Source organism: Eublepharis macularius, chromosome 12 (assembly GCF_028583425.1).
Source record: "Eublepharis macularius isolate TG4126 chromosome 12, MPM_Emac_v1.0, whole genome shotgun sequence".
Taxonomy (NCBI): domain Eukaryota; kingdom Metazoa; phylum Chordata; class Lepidosauria; order Squamata; family Eublepharidae; genus Eublepharis; species Eublepharis macularius.
The window spans coordinates 59,677,991-59,700,168 of record NC_072801.1 but is presented as its reverse complement, the minus strand read 5'-3'; the positions used below and the strand labels follow the sequence as shown (position 1 = coordinate 59,700,168).

Sequence of the window (22,178 nt, the reverse complement as noted above, 5' to 3'; positions counted from 1 at the left end):
ACCTCAGAATAACTCACCTTTGATGCTAACAAACTGCTCACAACGTTGACTTTCATGAGATTGCAGAAGTCTTGGGCATTCACATCATCTATCTTATCATAATAAACTGTTTGCAAGAGGATCGAGTGGATATAAAATTGAAGTGAGTTTCACAGAAGCAAGATCCACAAAATGACAAGAACAGAATAGAACCCCAGCCCACAATATGCTGACAGATTTCCATGTTGGTTTGCTTAATGATAAGTAATAATTTTTTAAAAAATTATTATGGAGGTTTTGTTTCATCATCATGGCTAAATGGCATTAATGGACCCATCCTCCATGAATCAGTCTAATTCTCCAGTTGAACAAATAGCCACCACTACATCCTGGAAGAGTAACATCCACAAGTTAATTATTCTTTAAAAGAAGGTAGTATTTTCTTTAGAAAGGGTTAGTGTGGGAGATATGAAGCTTCAGGGAAGGGAGTTCCAAAAGCTTCATATAAATACTTTGTCATTAGGATACTAGGATTTCTTTAGTTCCTTTGTAAACAGCCACCTAAAAAGCTATTGCTATTGGCAGAGTGCCTGTGCAGCAGCCAGGATAATGAACCAATGAAGAGCCAAAAAAAAAAAAGCTCTATTGGGTCCATTAATAGACTGGATAGAAAATCAACAAACTAGATATGAAAAGAATAGCTAAAGCTTTCTGTCTTGTAAGCTGAGTGAGAGCATGCAGCGCGCTAGAAGAAAAGCCTAAAATAGCATTCTGCAGAGAGAAAAGGAAAAAAAACCTCTTGAGAAAGAAGGTGCTCCCCTGCTGCCGGTCTAGCCAGACCTTGCTGCCCCCTGCAGGATCTTTTTCTCTTCCTCTTCGCACAACAAAATATCCAACAACTGTTCCCTGAACCCTTTGTTCAACAAGTCAGTGCTGGCTTTTGAATAAACAAGGAGCACACACTTGCGCCCAGATGCGTCCGTCCCAAATTCTTCCCTCACCCCAACAGTTGGAAAAACACTCACTTTCTCCAACAGTGTTCACCAGGCAGTCAAGGCATCCATAATGTTCTATAGTTGCCAAAATCAACCTCTGCAGGAACAGAGGAAAAAGAGAGATCAGGGCAAGGATAACAACAGAACTGAATGTCCTGTGATTCAGGTGCAAGAAACCATCTGGGTCAAACCTATTTGAATCACTGGTAGAAAGCCTGAGAGACAGAGAAGGATGGGTAGCAAATGAGAAGAGGAGTGACTGAAGAGTAGGGTGAGGTCAATGCCAGCTGCAGCCTGGGAAGAGGGTGCTCAGACTGTTGGTTGATAAGGAGCTCTGAACCGTGGGATGCCTCCAACCTGACTGGGTCATCTACAGTCAAAGAGGCAATGCATCTGCTCAACCTCTGAGCCCTGCTCATTCTCAGACTCCAGAACTCTCTTGCCTCAGCCAAAGGAAGAATATGCTATGACAGTGAGGTCTAGAAATGTATAGAGTATACAAAATCAAGAGGAAAGATCCAGAAGAAAAGAGTCACGAGCCATTCAGAAAGTTGAAAATTAGATTAAGGAGAATGGTTTGAAATATAGACATGAAAGGACATTTCTGGAAAATGCTGAAGAACCCCCAAATAAGCACCACTATTTACCAAGTTCTAGCTTACCTTGATATCTGCCTCCTGGCGGACATCACAGACTTGGTAGAACGCCTCGCCTGGGCACCCAGAATCCTGCAGCTCCCTCTGGATTGCCTGTCCCTTTTTTGCTGCAAGGGGAGAGAACTTAAAATTTCTTACCGGGATTCTTTCTCTAGCAGTGTTTGAAGCAGACAATGAGAGTTACCACTTTGGTCGTGATGTTATCTTTCCAGTTTACTCTCCTCCCTGTGTTTACTACCCTCAACATGTATTTTCTTTATATTTTGTAACCTAACGCAAATTGGAAGCAGGAGAGCATAAGGGGCTGGGTACGGGGATCATCTTACTCCTGTGCCCGGAGCTCTCTACTTGCTGCCTGTCTGTCTGTCCCTCCAACCAACAGCACTTGCAATAAAGTGTAATAAATAACTGACTACAATTGTTATAGAAAATATTCCATCAATTTAAAGTGTTCAGTGCTCAAGCGTACTATCACACAATTAAATATTTCTTAACAATCGCTATTATGCAAAATTCATACACATCAATTACAAATACAAAAGACAAATATCGACCATGTCCCTTTAAGGCAGTCCCACAGAAGTAGTGTAATCCTCAAGCTGGCATTTATTCTTTACAGGAAACAAAGAATTTGTTTCTGTAAAGTTCTTGCAGGTTTTTTAATGTTTTTTAAATTAATAATCTTGTGTGTCTTTCTGAGTTTATTTAATTTTTCTTTATAAGCTGCCTCAAGAAAGTTCACTGTAGAGGTGGCATTTTTAAGCAAATAAGGGGAACCTGTCTTGGGGGGTGAAGAAAGCAGCTCTTGACTTACCTCCACGTGCTCGTGAACAGAAGACCACCTTGGCGCCTTGACGAACTGAAAGGCAAGGGGAGAAATGAGGGGAAGACAAAACTCAAGAGGCTTGACACACACAGAGATCTACATCACTAGATTTATTTGTTTGTTTACAAGATTCACTTCCTGCCATTCCCACAGTTTAAGTCTTCACATAAACCCACAAACACTTTGCAGGTGGAAGAGGTGTTTTCTGTCTGAGGAGAGGCAAGCTTACACAGACAGTTCTCACCACAAACAAACTACCAGACTGTCTCCAATGAAGAGGAGACAAGGTCCTCCCTGAAGCCCTGTTCCTTGTATGGGAGAAGGTGCCTTCCATTTGCTCATTGTTCTGTCATAGAATCATTAAATCATAGGGTTGGAAGGGTCCTCCAGGGTAATCTAGTCCAAATCCCTCCTTACACACATCCCTAGTGACCCCTGCTCCACGCCCAGAAGATGGCAAAACACTGTCAGGATCCCTCACCAAACTGACCTGGTGAAAATTGCTACCTGACTTCAAGGTGATGATCGTCATTACCCTGGGAATGGAAGAAGATTCTATGAGGAAAAGCAGGAATTGAGCAGTTCTGTCTTCTCTTCATCGCCTGTTACAGTTTCACTTTCCTGTCCCTGCAATAAGCCTTGCTCTTTTTCTTACTTTGAACATAAGCAAAGAACCCTTTTTGTGGTTGTTTTCAGCATCTCTTGCTAGCCTAAGCTCATACTGAGCTTTAGCTTTTCTAACACTCTCCATACAAGCACTGGTTATTAGTTTATATTCATCCTTGGTTGTAAGGTCCTTCCTTCTGTCTCTTAAATGAGTCTTTTTTCCCCTTTCTCTCTCAAGTCTTTAGAAAGCTGTTGATGGAGCCACCTTGGCATCTTGGACTCTTCCCATTTTTCCTTCCCATAGGAATAATTTGTGATTGTGCCATCAATATTTCACCTTTAAGAAACTCCAGCCCCTCATGAACTCCTTTCTCCTTAAGTTTTTCTGACCATGGGATTCTGCCCAGCATACTGGCAGTTTATTAAAATTTGATTTGCGGATGTCCAAGCTATATTTCTGACCATGAACAGTTTTCCTTCCCCAAAAATCATATGATCACTACTACCTAGGGTGCCCACAACTTTCATCTCATCAACCAGTTCTTCCCTGTTTGTTAGAATCAAGTCCAAGATAGCAGATCCCCTTGTTTCCCTCTCCACTTTCTGAAAAATGAAGTTCTCAGTAAGATACGTCAGGAATTTATTTGACCTTTCATTTTTAGCAGAGCTAGACTTCCAACAGATACCCAGGTAATTGAACTCTCCCATGACCATTGTGCCCCGTCTCTTTGAGAACTTTGTCATTTGTTTGAGGAGTTTCTCATTCAAGTCCTCTGACTAGCTTGGTGGTCTATAGCAGACCCCGCACCATAATATCACTACTATTTCTTCTTTTATTTTTACCAGGGACTCTCAACTGAACTTCCATGCTCAGATACATGTATTTCCTCACAAGTATATACCTTCTTTACATATAATGAAACTCCTCCCTCCTCCCTTATTTGTCTATCCCTTTTTAAAAAGTTGTATCCCTCAATCCTAGTTTTCCAATTGTACGTGCCATTCCACCAAGTTTCAGTAATGCTTATTATGTTTTAGTTCCTTTCCAGTATTAGAACTTCAAAATCCTCCTGCTTGTTTCTCATTATATTAGTATAGAGACATCGAAATCCATGAATTATATGCCCTGAGGTTTTTGTACTTACCTTCGAGTTAATGTTTCCTAGTATATGTGCCATTTGGTGCCAATCATTAGTGTTCTCATCTCTAGTTATAGTCTTTGAATTTTTGTCTCTCTCCCTCATAGGATTTAGTTTAAAGCCCTCCTTATCCAGTTTGCGAGGCTCTTACAAAACACGTTTCCTACCCTCATGAGGTGCAAACAGGGCTCATTTCCAGGGGGAACGCACAGGAACACAGTTCCGGGAGTTCCCCAAAGAGGTCACATGTCAGGTGGCCCTGCCCACCTGACTCAGCCATTTTGGGCCCGTTTCGGCCTGTATTGGGGCCGAAACAGCCTGGATTGGGCCTCTGACGGGTGGTGGGTCACTCTCCCGCTCATCAGCGGCCCGATCCTGACCATTTTGAGCCCCTTTTCAGCCATTTTCAGCCCCTTTTTTTGACATTTTGGGCCCAATTTCAGACCTGAATAGCCAAGATTGGGTCCAAAACAGCCAGGATAGGTGATGTCAGGGGGTGTGGCATATGCAAATCAGTTATACTAATGACACACTTCCGGTGATGGCAAGAGGTGTGGCATATGCTAATGAGTTGTGCTAATGAGTTCCTCCAGCTCTTTTTCTACGAAATGACCCCTGGGTGCAAATCATCTCTTGATAGAAGAGCTTCAAAAGTAGACATGGACACAAACAGAAAAAAAAAACAATGAACATGGTGTTTGTTGCTCGTTGCCATCCACGAACAATGAACAATGAACATTGACGAACATGACCTGTTCACGAACATGTTCGTTGTTCGTGGGGGCCAGCAGGCTCTCCTCCAGCCATCAAGATCCCTACCACACCACTCCCAGAAACCCTACCTGAGCAGGCAGCAGGAAAGGTACCAATAATAAATAATAGGCTGGCAGTTCGTGCCCATCTCTACTCAAAAGCATAAGCCATAGTCCAAAAAACCAAACGTAACCAGTCATCCCAGGTCTTTAACCTTTTTACCCAGAGCCATATAATTTCTTTTAATCCGTTCTGGGCTGTGACAGGCAATATCATTTGTTCCCCCATAGATCAGCAAGAAAGGATAATAATTTGTAGGCTTGATGAATCTTCCTACCCTGGATGTGTGCACCTGGTAGAGAGCAACAAGACAACAAGTCCGGGCGGCACACTTTACCCTCTACCCCTCTCAGTAGGGAATCTCCAATTACCAGCACACACCTGACAGCTAACTTCTTTCAACCATGCTCCCAAAAACATGCTCCAGGGCTAAATCCTGAAAATAGAAAGCAGCTGGAGTAACCTGTAAAGTCACCCCTCTGCATTTATCCAAAACACTGTTGGGAGCACAAAGTAAACTTCATTATGGTGAAATAAAACACCACCCTGCAGAATCATCAGTGCAAATATCTCTAATTTGTATTAAAGCCTGGTAAACAAATTTTCTCCTTGGTGAGTACTAATTTTTTTTAATTGCCTTTTATATACAGGAGAATATATATTCTCCAACAGCATCCTAAACAGGTAGAACTTCTACCCTAGAAAAAATAAATAAATAAATAAAAAGAAAGTCTTCTTTCCTTCACCTTGTGACAACCACCCCAAACCATGCCTAAGGGACAGGATCTTCCATCACTGCTCATCAACAATGCCTCAACACTGGTGGGAGGAAAAGCCAAGCATGCATGCACACACACGCACACACATACACAGCTGATCATCCTGGGAGTTAAGAGTTTTATTTCTGTATGCAGTGACTTACAGTTTATACATTTACTTCATTAATGCCTGGGCTTTCCCCCCAAGGTGAGACCCAAACTGAATTACATCCTTCTTTTCTCCATTTCATCATTACAAGTCTGTGAAGTAGGTTAGGCTGAAAGAGTGTGACTGCCAAAGATCACCCAGGAAATGTCCATGGAAGAGTGGGGATCTGAACGTGGGTCTACTGGATCCTAGTCAAACGCTCTAACCACATCTCACTGCCTCTCAGTTGGATTTATGAACTGTCCATTGCAATATATTGTGTTTCAAATGATGGGAAGGGATAGAAAAATCCTGTCTTCCGTGTTACATTTGTGATGGCCCATTCCTGCGTGCAAACCATCACTTGATGTTCCAGTCAACAAGGAGAGCTTATGAATCTCAGACTTAGCCCACTCCTTTGAAGACGTTTTTTCCATGGATCTCAAAATTAGCCCTGTTAGATAACTCTGGTGAGACCAGTTTCACTTTCCTTGCATTTTACATCACAAACTATGTTCTCCCAGTGATGATTCGGTGATGAGAGATGCATTTCTAGAGAAACTGTTAATGGCAGTACAGATGATGGCATTTTTTGCACAGCTTTATATATTTGAAAGATTTATAGCCTGCTGTTCTCCCAATCAATGGGACTCAAACCTTGACTGAGTGCCACAGAACATATCCCAGCATATTAGGCTCTGGGACATTCCAGGCTTGAATTCCACTCTACCATGGAAGCTTGCTGGGTGACCTTGGCCACTCAGCTACCTCACAGAGTTGGTGTTGTAAGAGTATAATGCAGAATGGGGAGAATGTTGTAAACTTCTTTAGGTCCTGGAAGGAAAAGTGGAGTATTAATGAAATAAATAAATAAAATCAGAAAAGAGCCCTGTTCAATCATTCTAATGGGCCATCCAGGTTAGCATCCTCTTTCTTTCACTGGCCCAACAAATATCCTCAGGAACCCTCAAAGAGGTCATAAGAGTAGTACATCTTTTTCAAGTGTACCTTGGTAGAGAGGAACCTTTTTCTACAGCATCTAAAAGATTAGGAGTTGGGTCTTCTTTCGCATCTGCTCATCCTATTTAAACCACTACAGCTGTCATCCCCCCTTTGAAAATTAATGGCAGCCTCAGAAGCAGGCATTCAACAGGTTAATCCTACCCCAACTCTGACACCCAGCCTGAAAAAAATTACTCATGATATAGGCACTCAATTCTCCAGCCACAGGCTCACAGTCTGAGTGTCGCTAGGTATTCAAAAGTATGATTACCACTTTGCACTCTGGCAGTCCAGGCTTAAAAAGCTTTACAACAGGATGAAATTCAACAGGTGTAGCTTCACCTGCTATTAAAACAGAAACCATGCCACCTGCAGCCTCCTTCCTCCACTTCCCAGAATTTGAACCACAGCTGATAGGGATAGCTCTTGTAACTTGTTTTCAATGCAAGGTCTCATTTCTGGAACATGTGAAATAAATTATACCTTTTCCATAAACTATGTCAAAGGCTAACAAATAGTCTCTATGCCACAAGATACTACATCAGTCCTACAGGACAGACGCAAGTGCCTTGGAGTATATCAAGAGGACATTTCCCTCTCTTCCACTTTCTCTCTCCTATAGATTGGAAATTTAGGGAGCTAGCCTTCTTCTTCCTGGCTGGCTTGACCTTTGCACCTCCTGACAGAAATTGACCACTCCTCCATCCAGCCCCAGTCTTCTCCATGCTCACCAAATTCTCTCACGCTGGCCAGGCCAATGCCACTGGTGCCACCAGTCACTATTACCACCTTGCCAGGGTAACGTAGATAACTTTCCATTCTAGACATCTGCTTCAATTTCTCTTAATGACTAAAAGCCATTTGAGCTTTTTATTAAGGAATGGCAACAGCACAACACGTGGTTTCCCCCAGTGAGCACACCCATGGGCCTCACAGCATGCAGGGAAATTTAGTCCTTCATGTCTCCAGAGATCAATTGGAATGATGATAGCCTTTCCCCAGAACAGCTGCCTATTCCCCACCCTTTTAAACCTTTTATGAGATAAACTAATGTAGTGGTTAAGAGTGGCGGGATTCTAATCTGGAGAACTGTGTTTGATTCCCCACTCCTCCGCTTGAAGCCAGCTGGGTGACCTTTGGTCAGTCACAGCTCTTCCACAGCAGTCTCAGCCCCACCCACAGCATATGGTGATTGTTGTGGGGATAATAATAGCATACTTTGTAAACCTCTCTGAGCGGGCATTTACTTGTCCTGAAGGGCAATATATTAATCTAATGTTATTATTGTTGCCTCCATCTATGCATTAGAAAACGCACAAGGAAATATCTGTGAAAAGCTTTCCAGTCATTATAGCTTGCACATTCTTTTATATTGTTACGCCATCTCATTTTTTACTATAAATTAAACTAAACATTAATTCAAATGCAAACATTATTTGAAAGTCATTCACAGTTCCTCAGGACAGAACTTTATTGTAATGCACTGTTCCCTGTGTTTGAAAATAGCATACTCCATGTACTGGAGGAATTTTAAAATTACCTAGTACAAATGCAAAATAAAGGAGTGCTGCTTTATTTAGTGAATATTCGCTAGGAAACTCAATGAAAGAGAATTGGTGAGAAGCATTAAGTGATTTTGTAAAATCCTTCAGATTTCTGTCATGACAACATATTATATAACAGTCATCGTTTTTCTTATACTCATCTTTATTCGGTCACCCAGGTTTGAGGTAGCCAACGCATCCTGAGGAGTTTTTGCCTTCATTTTCTTCCTGAAAGAGTTTGGTAAAGCATTAGACAATTTCTCCCATACTGTTAGCAGTCAGACTCCTCCTCATACTGAGAGGGCAGTTTGTTGATGGTCTATCATAAACCCCCTTCCTCATATTCCATAAACAAAAGGCACTGCCTGGCCCAAGGCAGAATGAACATCAACTGGACAGGAGCCTGGAAAATTACCAAGCTCCTGTCCAGAGTCAGAACAGCAGGCTGACCAATGCCTCCCCCCCAGTGTCCTGGTGGTGCATCACTTAGAACGATGAGGCTTCCTGGAAGACTTATCCCCTTAACACCCAACTTTGTTTCCCCAATCAAGCAACACCCAAGCTATTCAGCAAACCTAGTAGCTTTTCCCATCCAGTGCACAAAGGGTCATCAAGCCCCTTTCAAACTTATAATCCACCTTTGGAAGCCTCTCTCAGCTCCATTGTCCACCTCTGGAGACAGCCATTAAGCCACTGATTTGGGGGCAGAGACATCAGCTTGCCCCAGGGAGCATTTGACCCTATAGCTGGAATCCCCAGCCATATGCTGTGTGTGTGTCCTCGGACGCACTATCTATTCACTGAATTACAGAACAAGAAGGAGAAGAAATTCTCAAAACTCCTGCCTGCAACAGAGAGCAAAAACACTTGGGATCCAAGCAACATCATCAATCTTTCCAGTTACAAGCTGAGCCCAGAAGAGGAATCAGTCCTCTCATGTGGACTATCCTTTTGCCCAGCCAGACCCACACAAACCATACAACTTTGTGGAGACCTGGAGGCCTATTTTAGACGCCTAAGACTGAAAGAATTCTTCAACTACTCTGCTGGACAAAACGACGAACAAAGCACTGAACAGACACCATCACAGCAGCCCCCACCCCCCCCCCAACCCAGCAATACACAACCATCGTTACAAAACTCCAGGAAAAAGAATTCCACATGGACACCCCCTGAGGGCCGTAACTCCTCATTGGACTTTTACATTGAATGCTTCCGTAGACGTGCTCAGGCTGAGATAATTGACAAACAACAACACCTAAAGCAGAACCTCAGCCGTGGAGAAAGAGAGGCCATAAACAGCCTCCAAAATAATTCTGGCATCGTAATCAAGGAAGCTGACAAAGGCGGAGCAGTTGTCATCATGGATAAACAAAATTATATACAAGAAGCCGAAAGACAACTCTCCAACACAACATTCTATAAAATACTACCTTCTGACCCCACTGAACAATACAAAAGGGAACTCAATAAAATATTAAAAACACTCCCCATGGACATACAAGAATGCATCCATACGGACACACCCCAGGAACCACGACCAGGAAGATTCTACCTGCTACCCAAAATCCACAAAGCGGGTAACCCAGGACGCCCAATTGTTGCAGGAAAATGCACCATCACAGAAGGAGTCTCGGGATACATGGACTCTATCCTCAGGCCCTATGCCACCAGCACACCCAGCTATTTACGGGACACCACTGACTTCCTCAGGAAAATACAATCCATTGACAACCTACCAGATGACACCATCCTAGCAACCATGGATGTGGAGGCCTTGTACACCAATATCCCACATGCAGATGGATTGCAAGCCATACGGAATATTATCCAGGACAAAACCACAGCAAACCTCGCCACTGAACTTTGTCACTTCGTACTCACTCACAATTACTTCGAATTTGGTGACAACTTATATCTACAGGTTAATGGCACAGCCATGGGCACACGCATGGCACCACAATATGCTAACATATTCATGGCGGACTTAGAGCAACGCTTCCTCAGCTCCCATCCACTGGAACCACTACTATACTTAAGATTCCTGGATGACATCTTCATCATTTGGACCCATGGGAAGGAAACCCTTGAGAGATTTCATCAGGACTTCAATAACTTTCACCCTACTATCAACCTAAGCCTGGACCACTCTACACAACAGGTACACTTCCTGGACACCACTGTACAACTACATAATGGACGAATAAATACCACCTTATACCGGAAACCAACAGACCGATACTCATATCTACATGCCTCCAGCTTCCACCCTAAACATACCACTCGGTCTATTGTCTACAGCCAAGCCTTACGTTACAACCGTATCTGCTCCAATGCTCTCGACCGAGACTCACACTTAAGAGATTTACAACAAGCATTTTTGGGACTACAGTACCCACCAAATGAAGTGAAGAAACAAATTAACAGGGCCAGACTAGTACCCAGAAACAGTCTGCTCCAGGACAAACCTAAAGGAACTAACAACAGAACACCACTGGTTGTCACCTATAGCTCCCAGCTTAAACCCATCCAACGTATCATCAGTGAGCTACAACCCATCCTGGAAAATGATACCTCTCTCTCAGAAGCCCTGGGTGGAAGACCTTTCCTTGCCTACAGACAGCCCCCCAATCTTAAACGACTTCTCACTTACAATCATGAATTGGCCAGCAGAGTCACCAGCACAGGTACCAAGCCCTGCAACAGACCCAGATGCCAGCTCTGCCCCTATATCTACCCAGGGAATACAATTACAGGACCCAATGGCATCAACTACACTGTCTCTGGCTCTTACAGCTGCTCATCCTCCAATCTGATATATGCCCTCATGTGCCAACAATGTCCTTCTGCTCTGTACATTGGACAAACCAGCCAACCTCTACGCAAAAGAATAAATGGACACAAATCTGACATTAGAAATGGAAACGTCCAAAAACCAGTGGGAGAACACTTCAATCTACCAGGACATTCCACCAAAGACTTAAAGGTCACTGTGGTTCAACAGAAACCTTTCAAAAACAAAATCCAACGGGAGGCTGCTGAATTGGAATTCATATGCAAATTTGACTCTGTCAAGCGGGGACTGAATAGAGACTATGAATGGTTATCACATTACCACAGGTAACAGATTCTCTTTACAGAGGTGTGATCTGGGGGAGCCCAGTGACGCCTGGTGTGGGCTTTCGGGGACCACAGTTCTCTTTGTCAGATGCAACTGGCAGGGAGAGCTGTGGTTACCGAAGGCTTATACTACATAGGAATTGGATACCTTCACTGCTACAAACTGACTGCACACCAAAAAGGAGATGTTTACATTTCCAAGCAAAGGAATGTTTTGATTGCCTCTATGCTAATTGCATTCTGCCTTCTTGTGATTTATGCCCCCTTCCTTCCCTCTCTTTCCCCCTCCTCTTCTGTATCTGCCCAGTTTTGATCAGGCATCTGATGAAGAGAACTTGATTCTCGAAAGCTTATGCTATAATAAAACTGGTTAGTCTTAAAGGTGCTACTGGACTCTTTTCGAAATCCATTTGTTCATCTTCTCTTCATGAAACACTGGTCATTTTGCTGCTCTCATCATGAAGCTCTATTTTCAAGGCTGGTAATTATTGCCCTCCCTAAACAGGTTCTTCCCCCTTTCTTCCCTGATTTCCTTACTTAGCCTTGTATGTATGTTCTGTGTGATCTCTGTACACTTGCCCTTTTATTTCTCTTGAATAAAAAACCCTTTCCAGTTGGATATCTGTCTGGCTTAATTGTGAGTTGTCTAATGGAATAATCCCCATAAACATAGGGAGAGAATCCCAGTTATCCCCTCTTGCTTATCTCTTTTAAAACTAATTCCCCCAATTAATTTGAAGAAGGCCTATTTGGGTAACAGTATAGGCACACTGACATTAGAATCCAGATCTTGGTAGTATTTACCCACCAGTCCTTTCTTGAAGGGGCCTCTTGCGTGAACTCCGAAGTATCCTCAAGCTTCTCTTTGGTCTCGTTTCATGTGCTGGGCCATTTACCTACACAGCTCAGGTCAGGGGATGGCCCAAAGCACACCGCAGCTTTGTTTCTGCGGTGCCAATCATAGTTGCCAAGTTGAGCAGGATCTTCCTCTGCTAGAACCTTAGCAATCTCCCACTCACTTGTGGTCTCAGAACCCTTAACAAGTCTTTGGGGAAGTTCTGCTCACTGCAAGCCCCCTTAAATGCCAAAAAGGCAATTCCACATCTTCCTGATCCAAAAATCAAGGTGGTCACTTTAAAGTCCACCTTACCAGTACTAGAAAGAGGAGCATTGGGCTGAGGGGCCCATTCTCCCTCCCCCTGCCTGTCTTGTAGAGCTGGCTCATGAGCTCTCCTGGCTTTGTTTTCCTGCAGATGCCACCAGAGCACTTGCAATTCCAGTTCAAGTTGAGCAAATGGCTTTTCAGTTGTCCTGTTCTTCCTGGCTCTCCAGGCTAACTCAGAGCTTGATTATGAAAAGGTGAATGAAAGGGTGGTTTGATTAAAAGGCTTAATCACAACACCCTCCCCCTTAAGCTGAATAATTGTAAGTGGAACTCTCTGGGAATATTTTGGCCCCATTTTCCAGCTTAAAGGGAGGTGTCCTAAACTCTGCTCATTATGCAAGGATATATTTCCACTGATTTGATAGGCACTTTGCAAGTTAGGTTAAATAATTGTTTCAACTTGGAGGAATTATATACTGCACCTTGGGTCTGAGTCCTGACCTGGATAGCCCAGGTGAGCCTGATCTCATCAGATCTCAGAAGCTAAACAGGGTTATCCTTGGTTAGTAATGGAATAGGAGACCTCCAACAAAGACCAGGGCTGCAGAAGCAGGCAATGGTAATCCCCCTCTCATAGTGTCTTGCCATGAAACCCCTGCTAGGGGTCACCATAAGTCAGCTATGACTTGAGGGCACCATCCATACACACATTTCGGTCGGAAGACAAAAGATCCCTTCTGTTGGCGGGGGGGGGCGCAATTTCTGCCGAATCTCCATGAACAACCTTTCAGGGGTCTCAGGGGCTGCAGTTGCATGGGAGAGTAGAAAAGCCCCACTTGATCGGGTCTGCTCTGCTATCAGATCCTATTGGACAGAAACAAACAACTGCATCTCTGTTGAACTCCCTGGCTTACATTGCAACAAGGCGGGGAGAGGGCAAGCACAGGCACGATGATGGACCAGACATTGCCTTTGCGTGAGCATCACCCACACTCAGCTACAACTATCACTACACTAAGTCACCAGTCCACAGGAAAGCTTCATGCTAGGGATGAACAGATTCTCTCAGTTCTACCATATTATTGTAGGGTTTTGTCATTCTATGGTTTTACTTTTTCTTCTGGCAATTAAAGAGAATTTCATAAATTTGATAATGGACACTGCACAAGGAAACAAATGTATTCCATTCATATCCTATATCCCATTCCTTTCCTCAGGGCCACATAGTACCACGAACGAGCTTGATGCTTGGGCACATTATTAAAGGAGAAATTTAAATGATTTTGGAATATAATTCCTGGTGGCAGCAATCTGCCTGGGGGGCAAGAAGAAAAGGGTTAAAGGCAAAAACTAACTGAGAGAAAAGAAGGGGTCATAACAACTTTCTATTACCAAGTCAAGGGGGTTGCTATGGTCAGTCCTTTTGCCCCATCAGTTGCCAACCTGTTTATGATGATTTTGGAAAACACAATAATATGGCATCCAGTATAAAATCTCTTTTATAATGAGATTGTCCTATACAAATGGTTTATTGACAATATGTTTGTAATCGTTAGAAAAGGAAAGGTTGGCTGAATTTTTTTAGTTGGCTGAATGAACTACATGTCACTATTAAGTTTCAGTTCCATCAGGATAATAGTTGTATTTGATTTTTGAACATGGTAGTGTACAAGGATTTACACAATAAATTGGGAGTGAGGTTGTTTAGAATACCCACCAACAAGAATTTGTACCTCCATTTTAGGTCTTTTCATCTACCACACATCAGATATAATCTTCCTTATGGACAATTATTTCTAAGACTTAAGAGATATTCCACATTTGAACAGGACTTTGCGAGGGAGAGTGCAATATTGGAGAGAGAATTTGTACAGAGGGATAGCCCCAGCAGGTGGTGCTAAATGCTAAAAAAAGGTCCACTCTGTGAAAAGATCCAGTTTACTTGAGGAGGGTAAGGGAAAAACCAGCCAAGGTAGTAACAGAATCTTGTGGGCTTTGCCATATACTGTGTTAGCTAAACCAATTAAGAATGTTATTAAGAAGCATTGGTTTTTGGTCTCTTCCATACCAAGATGTAAGAATAGTCCCCAGACTTGGTTCAGGAGAACTAAGAATATCTGTGTATAATAATTCATTCTGATTTCAAAAAGGATTTACAACCCATGATTAATGTAATAGGACATTTTTCAGCGTGGCCATTAGCCTTAGAAATTAAGGAATTCCAACATACTGTGACTTCAAGATTAACTAAGATTCATCATTTTTCTAACTGTAATACCAAGTGCATGGTTTATGCTGTCTTATGTCCATGTAAAATGTGGTACATTGGCATCAGTAACCGGTCTATTAAACTGTGTATATATGTTCAGAATCAGAAATAGAGTCCTAGAGGCTCCAGTGGTAGCCCATTATACAGAAAGAGGACATTTCCAGAAGACATGCATTTTTTTTGTTCTTCAGAGATTTCTTTCACATTGTTATAACGCGGCTGATGTGACAAAAAGACTTTTACAATTGGAGGCTTTCTGAATATATACATTGAGGACCTTTGCACTTCATGGATTAAATTCAAATTCTGAGCTTGCTTGTTTTTTATAACAACTAGTATTATGTTACTCTGTGCTGCTGTTCCTTTAAATGGTCCAGGTGAATGTTGTTGAATGAACTCCATGCAGCTGTATTGGGTTTTTTGGCTTGAGCCTTATTAAGCTCACTGGTCTATGTATCCTTTAACGTAGTGTTGCCAGAGGGAAATTCTAAAGGACACTGTCCTGAGGAAAATGGATTAATGGCTTATACAGTTTAAAAGTTTGAATTAGAGTTGGTGAGTATAAGACACCACTGCAATTGTACATGGATTACATGCTGCATGAAGTTCATGACTGTAAAGGCATTATTTATGTTTTCAGGTACTGCTGTGCCTTTGTCTTGTGTGGAAATCGTGGTTTTGATAAAGGCTAAACTGAAATGAGGGATAACCTGGGGCTATCCATTAGACTGTCACAGATGTTTAAAACGAATGGCACATTGTGTTGATGTTGGGACTTGTAAGTTAAAGGCTATATACTACCAGCATAGTGTTCTTTGAAATTTTTTGTCTTTGGCTACTACAATATTGTATGTAAGAGTATTTTATAATTAATTGTATACTTTTGTAAATGTGTGCACAAACAACCATATTGTATATTCATATAGGATATATTATATAAGGTACTTTGCTTAAGGAGTGATTAGGCTATTTCCACAGTGGTTTGTTTGTATTATAATTATTACACTGTGTATCCTTTTCGCTTTTCTTAACTGACTTCTTTTATACCTTTGACTACTGTCTGATGAGCATAAAGAAGTTTGTAGTGATAATATCTACAATTCAAGTGGATACTAATAGAGATGGGTACGCATCAAATTACAACCCCAAAAAAGCACGAACCAGGCCAGTTCGTGGTTTGCGAACCAGTGGTTTGTGGAAGCTTGTTTCCATGAACTTCCACGAACTGGTCTATTGGTTCGTTGGGTCGTATTTAAAGGGGCAGTTTAAATGGCCATTTCCCCAAGGCAATGGCCATATAAACTTTTCCTGCCACTTGCTAGCAGCAGGTCCCTTTAAACTATCAGCTGGCAGGCGGCACGGGGATCCCCCCTCGCCGCCTGCCAGCTGATAGTTTAAAGGGACCTGCTGCAGCAGGACCCTTTAAACTGCCCACCCACCCCCACCATGACCCCCCCAGCCCCGGTCCCACACTTACCTTGAGCTGCAGCCTGCAGAGTCCTCCCTCTCCTCCTGCTAGGGGCAGAAAGGCCATTTTCAGCCTCTTTCACTGCTGCATGGGCCCGCAGGGTGGTGGAGGACACCGAAAACCCCTCAAATGGCTGCTGCTGCCCTGCGGATGCGGTGACCATTTGAGGGGCAGGGATGCCATTTTCGGCCTCGTCCGCTGCCCTGCGAGCCTGCAGTTATCAATATATGAGCGAAAATATTACCCATGTTATATCATATATCTTCAAATTTATTAGACTCTATATACACACGTTTAAATCCTACAATTATTATAGTTAATGAAAACCACATATACAATCCCCCTACAATCTGGTCAGTAATCACATTTATACAGGCGTCATAAAGACTTCTCTTCACAGATAATAAAGTGCTGAGTGCTCAAAGTGTTTCTGTTGTTCTTATTGCACCCGATGATAAAGTGCAAAGTGCAAATGCTCATTTAGCACCATATAAACACCAGTCCTTGCAATGACATTCAAGATCCAAAACACCTGATAATCCAACCATGGGGTTAATACAGTGTCAATAATTCATGCCAGCCGACCGTAGAAATCACAGAACACAAATAAGTCCTTGAATATTCCTTATGACACAAACCAATTCTTCTGTGATAATTCCTCTAACAGGTGGTCTAGATCCTTATCAAGCCCGTTTCAAGAATATCTTTTTCAAAGAATACAGTCATTGAATCACCTTCAATCATATCTCTTAGGTACCCACTAATACATCCATTTCCTATGTCATTATATATTAGTGGAAGCTGAATTCCTGACTTTGAGGAAGACTTAATTTGAAACAAGATTGTACCTAGACTCACATCAGTTCCAACTTGGTTTAAGTTTCAACTGGGTTTCATCTATGTAGATGTTTGTAATTGTTTTTGTTAATTGCCTTAGAAAAATTGTTTGAACAATCTTGTGCTTTATTGTTATGAATTATGGCTTGGCTATTATTACACTGTCTTATCTTTCTGTGTATGATTAATGTATAAGACTTGTTATGGATTTATCAGTCAGTAATTCAACAGGTATAAATCCACAGTGTTTTTTCCTTCTATTTCACTTTACATGCTGTAGTCCCTTGTTATATTTAGGACTACATCTCCCAGCATGCCATGAGGCCCACAGGTGTGTTTATGGTGGGAAACCACATGTGCTGTTGCCATTCCTTAATCGAAAGCTCAAATGGCTTTAAGTCATTAAGAGAAGCTAAGGCAAGCAGCTAGCAGGGCATCTGTGTTACCTGGGCAGGGTGGCAATAGTGACTGGTGGCACCAGCAGCATCGGCCTGGCCATCGTGAGAGAATTTGGTGAACATGGAGAGAACTGAGGATGGATAGAAGAGTGGGCAATTCCTGCCAACAGGTGCTAGGGTCAAGCCAGATAAGGAAGGCTAGCTCCCTAAATATCCAATCTGGGGTGGAAAGGAAGTGGGAGGAAGAGAAATGTGCTCTTGATACACTCAGAGGCACTTGTGTCTGTCCTGGGAACACAAAAAAGACTCGTGCTACCTTGTGGCATAGAGACTATTGGTTAGCCTTTGACATAATTCATATAAAGCTTATAACGTTCTTTTGACATCTTCCGGAAATGATTCCTTGCCTTGAAAACAGGTTACAGGAACTATCCCTATCGCTGTAGTTCAAATTCTGGGAAGGGGAGGTGGGAGACTGGAGGAGACATGGTTTCTGTTTTAATAGCAGGTGAAGCTGAATTTCAACCTGTTGTAAAGCTCCTGAAGCCCAGGCTGCCAGACAATGGATCCAGAAGTGGTAATGGTACTTCTGGTTCCATTTTCTGACACTAGGACTGTGAGCCTGTGACTGGAGACCATGGATGCTCATATTTCAGGAGTAAGAGTGGCAGTTTTCTAACTGGGTGTCAGTTCTGAGGTAAGCTTGACATGTTGAATGCCTGCTTCTGAGGCTAAAATTTATTCTGAAGGGCGGAAATGCCAGCCATAGTGACTTAAATAGATGAGCAGATGCAAAAGAAGACCCAACTCCTATGCTTTTAAACTGTATAGAAGAGGATTCTCTTCCATCATGATAGAGAAGATCTATTAGTGGAAGGAGATCTGTTACCCTTATGCCCTCTTTGAGGGTTCCTGAGCATATTTGTTGGGCCAGTGAATGAAAGAGGATGCTCATCAGGGTGGCCCTTTAGAATGATTTCACAGGGCTCTTTTCTTATTTTATTTATTTCAGTTATACTCTACTTTTTCTCCCAAATGGGAACCTAAAGAGGTTTACAACATTCTCCCCTTCTTACAAAACCAACCTTGTGAGGTAGATTAGGCTGAGCAGGGCTTTTTTTCAGCTGGAATGTGGGGGAACAGAGTTCTGGCACCTCTTGAAAATGGTCACATGGCCAGTGGCCCCGCCCCCTGATCTCCAGACAGAGGGGAGTTTAGATTGCCCTCTGTGCCGCTGAACAGGTTTTCACCATTTTCGCCGAGGGTGATTTAAACTTTAAAAAACTCCCCCCTTGTTCCAGTTGAACCAAAGTGACATCATTGTGCGGTCCTGAGTTCTACCACTGAGTTCCACTACCTCTTTTACCAGAAAAAAAGCCCTGAGGCTGAGAATGTATGACTGGCCTAAAGTCACCGAGCAAGCTTTCATGGCAGAGTGGGGATTTGAGCCAGGGTTCTCCCATCACAAATGTAACATGGATGACAGGATTTTCCCATCGCTTCCCATCTTTCAAAACACAATAAATTGCCTTGAACACTTTGTGCATTCAATTGAGAGCTGGTGAGATGTTGTTAGAGTGTTTGAGTAGGATATAGGAGAGCTTCTTTCAAATCCACACACTCTTCTATGGATGTTTGCTGGGTGATCTTGGGGCAGTCACCCTCTTTCAGCCTAACCTACCTCACAGAGGGCAAAACTACAAGAGACGAATGACACTTGAACGGCAAGTGTATTCTTCCCTGTTCACTTGCCCTCCACTTGCTCTCCACTCAATCCACTTGCCATTCAAGTGTCATTTGTCACTTGTAGCTTGGCCCAGAGTTGTTATTGTGAAGATGAAAAGGAGAAAAGAATGTAAGTCAGTCCCCCCAAAGAGGGGAAAGCAAGGTATTAATTAAGTAAATGAATAAATTGTAAGTCATTGTGTTCAGAAAACAAACCATCTGAAGAAAAATAAGGACAGAACATTTCTGGCCGCCGCCTTTTCACTATTCAGACATTGCTATTTGCTCAACTCCCAGGATGATCTGCTGTGCATGTGTGTGTGTGTGTGCATGCATGCATGCTTGGCTTTTCGTCCCACCACTTATGAGGTATTGTTGAGAAGCACTGGTGAAAGATCAGGGCACAGGAAGTAAAAATCTTGATTTCTTTTTTCTAGGATAGAAGTTCTACCTGGGAACGTTGCTGTTGGAAAACATTTATTCCAGTGTACATAAAAGGAAATTTAAAAAGTAGAGGTCTGTATGTGCATTTCTTAAAACACCTTAATTCAGCACCAAGAAAACTTGTTTACCTGTGTAAATACAAATTAAGGATATTTGCACTGATGATTCTGCAAGGTGGTGTTTTATTTCACCATAATGAAGTTTACTTTGTACTCAATTTTTTTTTATAAAGACTAGGGTGGGGTGACTTGACAGGTTACTCCAGCCTCTTTTTAGTCTCAGGATTTAGCCCTGGAGCATGTTCTTGGCTGCATGATTCTGAGTATCTTTGAAGACTTAAATGGTGGGAAAGGCAAGAAGTAAGACTTGTAAACGAACTAATAAATCCAGTGCTGTGCATCTCTTTGTGTGTGCCAAGCCTCTGAGTTTTGTCTTGCGTTCCTTTCCCCTCTTGCCCTTCAGTTCACCATGGCACCAATGTGGTCTTCTGTTCTGACAACTTGGGGTAAATAATTGTATGTTCTTCCACCCTTTTGCTACTATCATAAAACCAGAGACCTGAGGAGAATGTGATATGAGAGCCAACTAATCATGGCGGCTGGGAGAGGGGCTGTATTTAGGGATGAGATTTTCACACACACACCTCCTTTTTTAGGAAGAGAAGGTGAGGTTCTAGAGTCAGAGGATCCGATTGGTGGGCGTGCTTTCCCCACCAGGCACTAGAAGCTCTTCCCAAGAAGGAGATGAACAAAGTACTCTGTGGTAACCTTTAAAGTGACAATTAGACTGTAGCAACTTCTTTCCCTTGTCTTTTCTCTTTGTGGCTGCAAATCTTGTTCCAGATCTATGTTCCAGATCTGTGTACTCCCATTATTCTGTAGGCTGTTTTAGTTCAATTAAGACCTTCCTTGGTTAAAATAAGTTGTGTCAGGCTTCACGTGTGTGCCATAATACAAACAATGGGCCACAGTGTAATGTTCCCCACCAGCACAACAGAGCCACTATGTGTAATGATTGCTCAGTCATGTAATAAAACTCTATACATGCTCAGAGGCTCATCAGCTTGCCCCAAGAGCTAGTGAAGGGAGAAGCCTGTTTCTGTTCAGGTGGTGGTGGTTCTACTGAAGAAACTGAGGATCGGAGGGAGGAAGAAAAGAATAAAGACACACACATGCTGTGGCATTATACTACACAACCAATACTTTTTTTTAAAAAAAAGCCTGACAGCAGGTGGGTTGGGGAATATCACTGGCTGTGGATGGGGAATACAGAAATCCATACCTTTCCCTCCACGCTGTCACCAAAGCAGCAGGAAAAAGGACAACCAAATGGTGGTGTCATGAGGAAGCTATTGGTTCTTTTTCTAAGGTTGCTGAGAAGTCTGGAGAAAAATGTGCTAACACTTTAATAAAGGTTTAATGTGCAGAAAAGAGCAGCTGAATGTTTTCCATGCCTGGAGGTAAATAGGTAAAAGGTAAAGGTAGTCCCCTGTGCAAGCACCGAGTTATTATTGACCCATGGGGGGACGTTTTCTTGGCAGACATTTTTGTTAGGGGGTGGTTTGCCATTGCCTTCCCCAGTCATCTGGTTTGCCATTGCCTTCCCCAGTCATCTACACTTTACCCCCAGGAAACTGGGTACTCGTTTTACTGACCTCAGAAGGATGGAAGGCTGCATCAACCTTGAGCCGGCTACCTGAACCTAGCTTCCGCCGGGATTGAACTCAGGTCATGAGTAGAGCTTGGGCTGCAGTACTGCTGCTTACCACTCTGCACCATGGGGCTTCTTCTTGAAGTAAATAATACCCCATTAATCCTGCTTTCTTTTTTCTTGACAGATTTTTCCACACCTTCCCTTCTGCTGTTACATTGCCATCTCCACTCCTATCATAAGCTTTCCTAAATCATCAAAAGAAATTCTAATTGCAGTAAAATGTTTTTAAAAATTCAGTTTTGGGCCCCTCTTTGAGGGATTTAAGCTGACTAAGAACTCCAGCTGTTAGGTCCACCAAGGTGGGGAGACAGGCAGTAGAGAATGAAAGCTATTTTGAGGGACAGATAACCATTTTTTGGAACTTCTACTTTCTGTAGGGTTTTTGAGGAAACATTCAGATTGCATAAGTTCTTTCTTGAAAGTTCAGAGTGAACTTCTTTTGACAGTGGCATTTGAAAAACTGGATGACATTTGGCCTTGGTTCAACAGCTGAATTGCTTGGTCATATCCCAGGATGTCTCTCTGGGGTCCAAGATCAAGATAATGTTTTCCATTACTATGAATGAATGTGGAAGTTGGACAGTGAAGAAATCTGACAGGAAGGAAATTGATTCATTTGAAATGCGGTGCTGG

General features: G+C 42.6%; 1 protein-coding gene across 1 annotated transcript in view; it reads right to left on the bottom strand.

Moving 5' to 3' along the window:
- LOC129339512 (uncharacterized short-chain type dehydrogenase/reductase y4vI-like) overlaps positions 1-22,178 on the bottom strand; it is a 50,914-nt gene that overhangs the window by 4,973 nt on the left and 23,763 nt on the right. Inside the window, exons 10-14 of the mRNA XM_054994092.1 lie at positions 7,654-7,750; positions 2,445-2,489; positions 1,637-1,737; positions 1,005-1,071; positions 18-106 (exon numbers count right to left, since the gene is read on the bottom strand). Of these exons, the coding sequence (XP_054850067.1) occupies positions 18-106; positions 1,005-1,071; positions 1,637-1,737; positions 2,445-2,489; positions 7,654-7,750 (399 nt within the window). The remainder of the gene's footprint in view (positions 1-17; positions 107-1,004; positions 1,072-1,636; positions 1,738-2,444; positions 2,490-7,653; positions 7,751-22,178) is intronic.